At 37.4% G+C, this 10310-nt stretch overlaps 1 protein-coding gene across 1 annotated transcript in view; it reads right to left on the bottom strand.

The window, feature by feature from the left end:
• Window positions 1–885: 885 nt before the first annotated feature.
• CXCL12 (C-X-C motif chemokine ligand 12) overlaps window positions 886–10310 on the bottom strand; it is a 543376-nt gene continuing 533951 nt past the window's right edge. Inside the window, exon 4 of the mRNA XM_075349133.1 lies at window positions 886–7625. Within this exon, the coding sequence (XP_075205248.1) occupies window positions 7610–7625 (16 nt within the window). The 3' untranslated portion in view covers window positions 886–7609. The remainder of the gene's footprint in view (window positions 7626–10310) is intronic.

The raw sequence follows: 10310 nt of genomic DNA, 5'->3' as shown, positions 1-10310 counted from the left end.
GGTACAGGTTGATCTTTGTCTCATCTGTCCATAGAATACTTTTCCAGAACTGAGCTGGCTTCATGAGGTGTTTTTCAGCAAATTTAACTCTGGCCTGTCTATTTTTGGAATTGATGAATGGTTTGCATCTAAATGTGAACCCTTTGTATTTACTTTCATGGAGTCTTCTCTTTACTGTTGACTTAGAGACAGATACACCTACTTCACTGAGAGTGTTCTGGACTTCAGTTGATGTTGTGAACGGGTTCTTCTTCACCAAAGAAAGTATGCGGCGATCATCCACCACTGTTGTCATCCGTGGACGCCCAGGCCTTTTTGAGTTCCCAAGCTCACCAGTCAATTGCTTTTTTCTCAGAATGTACCCGACTGTTGATTTTGCTACTCCAAGCATGTCTGCTATCTCTCTGATGGATTTTTTCTTTTTTTTCAGCCTCAGGATGTTCTGCTTCACCTCAATTGAGAGTTCCTTAGACCGCATGTTGTCTGGTCACAGCAACAGCTTCCAAATGCAAAACCACACACCTGTAATCAACCCCAGACCTTTTAACTACTTCATTGATTACAGGTTAACGAGGGAGACGCCTTCAGAGTTAATTGCAGCCCTTAGAGTCCCTTGTCCAATTACTTTTGGTCCCTTGAAAAAGAGGAGGCTATGCATTACAGAGCTATGATTCCTAAACCCTTTCTCCGATTTGGATGTGAAAACTCTCATATTGCAGCTGGGAGTGTGCACTTTCAGCCCATATTATATATATAATTGTATTTCTGAACATGTTTTTGTAAACAGCTAAAATAACAAAACTTGTGTCACTGTCCAAATATTTCTGGACCTAACTGTATATACCAGAATGGGCAATGATGGGGACATATATACCAGGGTGCGACCATATATACCAGGCTATATCCATGATGGGGACATATACCAGGATGGGGTCATGATGGGGATATAAATACTTGGATGGGGTCGTGATAGTGGACATATATACCAGGATATAGCCATGATGGGTCATACACCAGGATGGGGCCATGATGTGGACATATTTACCAGGAAGTAGCCCAGGATGGGGGACTTACTACACAATAAAATGGGGAGGGTGGGCAACTGGTATGTCTTTATAGGATTTAGAATGCTACAATGGCCCATACATCTGATGAGGGGGCAGAGGGAAGGGGGTGGGGGGGCCCAGGTTCAAACTCTGCACCGGGGCCCATCAGACTGTAGTAATGCCACTGCTTGTCAGGGCAATTTTAATGTTTTAAATATGAATAAGTAAGTAACATCCATTTATCTTGAGATGGGAAGAAATATGCTCTTTTAAACGCCACTGATCTGATTGACAGGTTTTTTCCTTCAGTGTACATGGGGAGAGACCTGTGAAACAGCTTCAGCAGTGCTGGGAAGAGCCGGCCAGGAGCGTCATGTAGCCAGGCTGTAATCCATGCTATTTGCCATTTGGACAGTATGAATTGCCTGACAGGTTCCCTTTATTAGAGAACAATTTCCTCTGCATGTACTAACAAATATATCAGTCAATACATTTCTGAATGGAATTGCTTCACATTCAATGAAGTTATAGTGGAAAATTTAGTTCATTCTGGAAAATGAACATAGTACACAGTATTTGTGGCAGTGCATTTGTCCCATTAATCCAGTGTTTTCTAGTATACTTTCCTCTTTGTAATACAACAATTATGTCAACAGTCAAGGTTCTTATAAAAATTGCATGTATTGGTGACCCAAATGTTTATTTGGATAATAACAGTACATTACAAATTCAGATTCTAACCTACAAGCATTGTTACAATATTAGGTTATCCAAGCACACTAAATTGCATATCATTTGGCATTCTAATAAAGTTTATGTTTAATTAAAAATATATTTTTTAAATGATTTTTTTTATCATGTGAATACAGCTGATGGATGAGCCATGATGAAAAAACAGAAATATGATGGCATTAAACAGAAGCTTCTGAACGCTAATGCAACATAGGTAACAGGAACCCCATCTAGCATCTACTATTTATAGTTCAGGTGTCTTCTGATGTTTAGAGGGCACTTAGGCGCCTCAGACACCAGGTGATGGTTGCTACTTTTATCTCTGCACCTTGTACAGGTACACCATTGCCAGATGGACAATGGCATTTGCAGTCACATGTACTTGCTGTCTCGGTATTGCTGCAAATGCAGTTGTGGATTTAAACACACACAGTTCCTGTTCAGTCTTTTTATTTTATTGCAGTAGAAACTTGTTTTGCAGAGTGGGTCAATGAAGGACCATTACTGATAGATATGACTTAGCAAAGAAAACTCATAAGTAAATATACACACTTAAAGAGGTGTTCCCTTCTACATGATAATATCCCAGTAAGTAGTATTTGTAATAATAATAATATTAGCAAATACCTCCAATTATAAATGTAGTATAGTTCTGATTCACTATGTCGCTTACCTGATATGCAGAGCATTATAGTAGCTTAGGTAGCCATGGTTACGCCCACTCATAGTGACAGTCAAGTGCTTGTGGTCATAACCATTCCTAAACTACAATGCCTTGTACATAAGTTAATATACATGGCTATAACAGAAAAGCTATACTACATTTCTAATTGGAGGTATTTGCTAATATTATTATTACACCTATTACATATTGGGATAGGATCTTGGAGATTGGAATACCCCTTTAAAGATGATCAGCACTTGTGAGATGTGTCTGCAGTATTTTGCCAAAAATTACATTGTTGTGTTGGAAAAGTGTCTTTTAAAAATATTCTTGCGAGAGCGTTGATCAAACCATTTACTGTGTTCATGGAAAATGGAGCTCATTGACATACTGCTAAATAGACCCAAGACCAAAGGAAGGCAAAAACGACATCCGGAAACTTCCATTGGCCAGGCAATGGAAAAAAATCCTATAGAATAAGTCTTGGCCATGCTTCTTTAGCTATGCCTTGTTTTTTTGGCAGAGCAACTGTTATAGGGTTTTCCGTGATTTAGAGCTAACAGTTGTAGTATTCTGCATTCATGTGCAATAAAAAGTACACAAAATGTAAGCTTGTCTGTTCCTTGAGCTGGCAGCTCCAGTGTTTCTTGGATTGAGCTCAATGCATTTTTATGAGCGCCTCGTTCTGGACTTGTTCTGGCTCTATCAGAGTAGCACTAGAAGCTCATGATGTAACTTCTGACTTGCGGGTTTACTTTAAATGTACTCCCCCCAACCCCACTGGAGTGATCTCTTAACCCCTTCCACCCAATGTTTCCAAGTGTCAAAACTTGGAAACTGCTTTCTCCACTACATTTTTTCGGCTGGTGCCTGCACCAATATCCAGTATGTAATCTGCTCTGTTTTGTGTATTTTTTATGCATTTTTTCCCTATTTTAATGGTTGGGGGGGGGGGTGTTAAGTGTTTCCCAATGCCCCAATTACTGGGATTCTGCATTAAAAAAACACAATTGCATTTCTGCATGCATTTTTTCAGGCCCCCTATACAAGCCTATATGCATAAGCATGGGGTATTCCTGTTAGACTTGAAGTTTAAAGTAGCTTCAATTGCACTTAAAACAACAGTTTAAGATGTGAGTTTCGTAATTGAAATTATTACAAGGTAATTGAGTATAATACAATGACTCATAGCTTTGCAAAAGCTAATCAATAAGTAAAAAAAAAGTTTAGTTAACCTCTAATATAAACTAAAATTATGTTTCTGATTGCCAAATGAAAAGTTTAGATTTTGTCATATGCTTCTTTACTTGATTTGGTGGTCTTCTTTGTGACAAGCCATGCTACTGCACAGGTCTCGCTTTTGGATTTTATCCTCTGCCTTCAGTGATGGGGGAATAGTAATTGTTCGTGTTCAGATTATTTGTAATGAATCCCAAAGTACTATTTTGGTATTCATGAATAAAGAACGAAATGCAAGTCAAAGGGGAAATGGAGCATTTTTCTTGACGTGACAAATAATGGAATTGTACTTGGTATTCAGTAAGCATTATCCCAACATGAATACTTACTATTCGCCCATCTCTATCTGCCTTCTTTTCCTGCATTTTAAAAGCCATACTTTTAATCCTCATAATAAGAGAATGGATAGTACGAGGCTGAGGAACAGACAGGACAATATTTTCATCCAAGAGTCTAGCAGAGCTGGAATCACATAGCTACCTCCCAACTGTCCTGCATGCAGCAAAACTGTCTCAATTTTAGGGTTAAGTCAAATCTAAATGTTGAGTCAAATCCCTGAGCCACAAGCCTCTGATGATGTCTAAGAGATATTTTTTTTAACTCGAAGCTGCATTGCAGTCTCCGACTGCACAAGCAAATTATACTGGTACATACAATAGACTCCAATGTACAATATATCTCTATATCTCTGTATTGTAGAGGGGAAATTAGATTTTTTTTCTTCCTATAAAATTACTAAAAATGGAAAAAAAACCTATTAAAATAATGACATTTTAATGCGCTTTTTAAATTAATAAACATCATAAATCAGCAAATAGCATGGACATATTTGGTGTCCCTGTAATCGTAACGCCCAGCAATACACAGCAATCAGATTATTTGTGGTGATTGGTAAATGATGTAAAAACATGGCATGGGTCATTATGTTTCTTTATTAAATCCATTACAAAATGTAATAAAAATGTAACACTAAGGTTGTATTCACACATAGTGTAATAGTTTTATTTTCTACTGCCTTTTTTCTTCATAATTTTTGCAGATGACCTCAAAACACAACACAACAACAATCTTCTCTGATTATAGTGTTTGCTGCATTTCTTTTATGCGTTTTCAACCTTATTTGTTGTGGTTTTGGTGGAAGGTTTGATTCTGTACTTAAAAATGTTATTTTTTTATGTGCATTTTTTTCTGGCTTTACATAAAAGCCTATAGAGAAAAAAAAATCACCAAAACTGCATAGTTCATCAGCAGCATTTTTAGATGCAAAGTGAGAACAGTTTTCATAAAATCACATCCACTTTATCTCACCATGTGTCTCAGATTTTCCACAATTTTTTTATGTTCACACTATTCTATCTTCTCCACAAAACCTAAGTATCAGTACTCTGATTACAGAGATAGAAATTATTGATGTTCAAATGCAGCAAGTGAAAGCAGCATCTAAAGAACATGAAATCCAAAGCTATGCTGCAGCATTTCATATAGAAGACAGCCACATTGGGTAATGAAATATTTTATAAAATCTCTTACTTTTAGATAGGGCAATCAATTACACAAAATAAAGTTTAGTTACTCTTTTAAGGCATTCTTAATGAGGCATTTGGATTACCCCAGTAGAGATTATTTATTATATAATGAGGAGCTCATATCATTTTTTTGCTGTAATAAATGCATTAAATCCTCACAATTTTCTGTCCTGATGATGACTTAATTATAACTTTGCAGAGTTTGAGCCAGAAAAAAAACACCAATGAACCAGCTATCTAATGGGCTTTGTGACGTCCTGATTCTCCCCCAATGGAACTTTTTGGATTGCAACATTCATGAGTCTTTTGTATCTGGAAGATAAGCCACCATCAGTGGTATCTGGCTGCTGCTTAGGGTAGTGTCATTGCACTCGGCCCCATGTAGAACAATGCTGCATCTCAAGTCTCTGAATTTTGCCTCAGCCCTAATCAGACTAAGGAAAAATCACAGCATGTGATTGTCTGTTAGTCTTGGATTACTTGCACCCATACAAGTCTACGGATGTGAGTGAAACATCGGACTGCACTCGGACGACATCCAAGTGCAGTACGATACATGCACAGGCTGACAATGATCACAGTTTCATGACACTCAGCAAACATCTGCAGCAGAGCATGAGCCAAGTTTAATTAGCATATCATGTCCGATGCCAAACGCGAATGTGATTCCAGCCTTTCTCACATAGCTCCATGCTGACGGACTGACGTGTAAAAAACGCTTATGTCCCTCCATGTGCCATGATTCACGGCACATGTGGGTTATCCATATCCATGCTATCCGTGATACATCATCTGTAATAGCAGTGGAGATAAACTCACCTGTCCCTGCTCCTGCTGTCCATGGTGCTGAACTGTTCGGCTCTGCTGTGTTTCCAGCCTCTGCTGACACCCGCTGCAGCTACTTCCGGGTCACGGTGCCATGCATAAATGCATATGCATGACCATAATTAGTCGGCCTGGAAGTAGCAGAGAGCAGCGGTTGAACACAGCATCGCTGGAGACGGGTGAGTATAAAAGCTTCTTAGTTTCAATGTAAGTGTTTTTCTAGTACATGTTTCATGGATCACACCATAGTGTTTGTTCCGTGGGACATCAGTGATGCAAAAAAAACGTACATGTCTTCATGCGGAAATTACGGACATGTATGTATGCCGCATGGAGACACGGTCAGTGAGAAATCACTGATGTGTGCGCAGACCTATTGATTTTAATGGGTCTGTGTAAGTCTGTGATTCTGTTACATATAAAAACTGCAATATACGTAATACGTACCAGAATCACTGATGTGTGAAAGAGACAATAGAATGTGTAACACATTCTGGAGAAGGCTATATGGGTTTTCAGACTCTGGAAACAAACTAAATTGTTCCAAATTAATTAATAGCCAACAAAGATTTTTAAAGTGGTGAGGGATTAAGATGAAAAAGTTTAAAAAGTGCAGAATTTTTCATTGTACAATGATTAAGATTAATTTATAGAAAGTCAGAAAATCTTTTGCAGTTGTAGTCTGTGAACCCTGACAATCTCAATGCAAACATATTTTAGATGTGATAAAGCAGACACTTAAAAGATTGGAAAGCTTTGTATTGATTGCATATGTCACCTCTGTAACAGAATGGTGTAGGTATTAGAGATCAAGTTGAGAAACATGAGTGCAGCCCATTAATCTCAACGTTTTATTGTTTCATTTGGCATTCCCTTTCCTTCAGACACTATCTTCCAGCTGATTTTATTTCTCTCCTCCAAAATGGATTCTTCCTAACCAGAGGAAATGTGAGGAAAGGCATTGAAGGAAAAATATAAGTTTCCATACGGAATCCAACTATATCTGGTGCTTTGCTAACAGATAGAATAATGAAAAAACGGATACTAAAAATCCTTATTTTTCACATCTGTCTAATCTTGTTAGTAAAGTAAGCTCATATCCTAGGCATGTCGTAAAACATTGTTGTTCACTAAACAAAGATTTATCATTAGTGCCAATATCTATCAAAAAATCTATAATTTTGCATATTTTCAAAGTTTTTCTTGTAAAATATAGATCATATTTGTCACATATGTAAGGAGGGAGTAACTACATTGACAAGGAAAAGAAAGGTTATTTATGCTTTTCATTTTTAGAATCTTTTACAACCTTGTTTTAACCATTTTCTGTACATGCCTTTACAGATTTAAGTGGCATAATTGAAGAACCAATGGGAGAATGGAAGTTGAATCAGTGCAGCTGTCTATTCTGCCAACAGCATTAGAATTACAATTAAGTGTCTATCTTTCTCTATATATAGTAGAAGCACAATATGAACTGGAGTAGAGTGTGCAGTTGTAAATTTGTGGTAAATTTGCTAGAATTCAGTGCTGTAAAATTCACAAAATGTCTTCTGCGCCAGCATTTGAGAGAAAATTTAAGTTTTCACTTTCCTGTTGGTAAAGAAGAAACAGTTGGTAAGAAAAAATTTGATACAACCTTATATAATACAAATGTAAATGATCCAACGGTTCAACACTATACAATAAAGTGGTATAGTTTGCTTATTGATTTTTTTTTTCAGTTTTGCTCATGCTCTTTAACAAGTTGTCCCATGAACAAAGTACATTGTAAGCAACAGATCTTGGAATAAAAATAATTTCCACAATTGGACATATTAAAATAGTGTTCCGTTTCTGGCATAATTTTATAAATGTGTCCCTGCTATGTACTACGTAATGGCTGTGTCTGACTGTGCAGAAACATGGTAGGTAGATAACACAATTTCTGGCTAGAGGAGGAAACAAAAGAGAGTACAGACTTTTGTGAGATTATTATTATTTATTATTATAGTAATAAATAAAAAAATGTATAAAATGTTTCATAATTAAATGTGTTTATTTTATTACTTTTTTGGGAGAAATCTCTTAAGTTATTTTCTCCCTGCAGCAGTTCCCTTCCAGTCAATGAGGGAGGACTGGGGTCTACCAAGTCAGCACTAACTACACAATGAGTAGGCTACAATCACTCCCCCTGCAACCTAAGTGACAGTCTGTTCTGTTGCTGTTTTGGTGGGATTTACCAAAATCATAGCAAAAACATTGAGGTTTTTCCCAATAGTAGTAAAAAACACACCCTACTCAAAAAGGTATCATTTTTTACAGCAGTTTGTCAGGAATTTAAAGATGGCAGCTGCCATAAATCTGTGCATCCCATCCTAGATTTCAGAAATCTTACAGTAGGATGATGAGCTGCGTGAAGCACAAGTCAGATGAACTAAAACTGTCAGGCTGACTGAGGTGGATCTTCTTTCTCAGTCAGCTAAAATAAATAAAATATAGGTGTTTATTTCTTTATTCTACTCTACTCAGTGTCCTGTCAGACTGACTGAACAGTGGCATGTGTGTTCACAATGCCTAATAAAACCCTGCTCTGATGTTACATATTATCTGGAGAAAATGTTCCTTTTGCAGTCCATCCTACTACGTGTCTTTTGAAATCTAGTATGGGTTGTGATTGATGGCAGTTGCTATATATAAATTCTAGTCAGAGTGCACTATATAAAACATACCTTTTTGCTAAATAAAGGTATTTAGAAAAATGTTAAACACCTAAATGTGTATTGTTTTTATTTATTTTATTACATTTCTCTGATATTGTCTATTAATTTATTCCTTAAATCTCTTATTCCATTTAGACAGTTGGACATGTTAAATACTGTATTAACCTGCAGAACCGTGTGTTGACAGATTGCCATTTAAGGATATAAGCAAGCACAAATAAAATTTATACGATGGTTTAATATGGCAACTAGAGATGAATGGATAAATCCACTTATTAATGACTTTGAATTTCCTCAAATTTGTAGGTTACTACAAATTCAAACATTTAGTGATTCGATTCATGAGGATCGCTTAAAACAGAAAAATAAAATGCTATGAGTAAGAGCTCTTAGGAGCTTGAAACGCATAAGACATGTGGTTTTAAGCATGATTTTAAATATGCACAATTAAAGTTATTTCTTATGAAATGAAGAAGTCTGACATGGATTAAAAAGTCAAATCGGATGGTGCTGTACAACTCTTTTGAATTCTGTTGGATGTGCCATAACCAATGGGTCCTCACCACTCCAGTAATCTTTCAATCCAATCAGTGATGTGCTGAACTCGAGCACCAAGAAGACAACACATGATTCGGTGATCCATGTCTTTGTGGCAGATTGCCCTATCTGTTCCCCTAATAATGGAGTCCTCCACTGCAAGCACATATCTGGCCTGCCCTGTGCTCCTATTTTCCCGCATACTGAAGCAGACACTACTCCAGTTTTCAGAGGACGTGTCTTGCTGCAGAAGTGCTACTCCTTTACTGACATCCCCTTCATCTAGCAACTTATCAAACTTGTTGGTGTATGCCATATCAGGACTAGCCTCCCTGCCACTTTCCCTCTACCCTACCTGCTAACAGTCACCCAACTAGCAACCTCACTTGTTCTGCAGCAACATACTACTACATCTACCTCAGCGATCACCTGCTCAATGAGCAGCAAACTCCTTTCCAAATTATCAAGAGATCTCATTGTTCCCAGCATTTAATTTCGATCCAGTATTTGAGCTTCCAAATGTACAACATGCTCCACTGGCGGACACAGACAGAAAAGAGCCCCTGTACAAGAACAGTTTATGGGATAATAACTTATCAAAATGCACAAGTTAACCTGATTTGGAGGTGAACATGGGCCCCATTACCTCTTGGGCCCGCACAGGTTGCCCCAATGATATGTTCGCCTCTGACGTGCACACATCTCGCACAGCAGTATGCACCCTCAAACAGCTGTTCAAGGATTGCATACATGCGACATGATGTACAGTGGATAGCATTGTCAATAATGGAGTACATTTTCCCAATGGGGATTGCACTAGACAGAAAGTCCAAAGTTACTGAATCAAAAGTCACATAAACACATCTAATCTAAATCAAACTTAGCAGCAAATCACACTCACAATGTAAAATGATTTAAGTAGTTACTTTTTCCCATATCTGCAATACAAACTGCATCTCACTGCAATGTTTGCTAAATATCATTACTGCATGTTTGTTCCTGGACTAAACTACAACCTACCTCATACCATAGCTTTTTT

The sequence above is a fragment of the Anomaloglossus baeobatrachus genome, chromosome 5 (genome assembly GCF_048569485.1).
Source record: "Anomaloglossus baeobatrachus isolate aAnoBae1 chromosome 5, aAnoBae1.hap1, whole genome shotgun sequence".
Taxonomy (NCBI): Eukaryota; Metazoa; Chordata; class Amphibia; order Anura; family Aromobatidae; genus Anomaloglossus; species Anomaloglossus baeobatrachus.
This window is presented reverse-complemented; position numbering and strand designations above follow the sequence as displayed.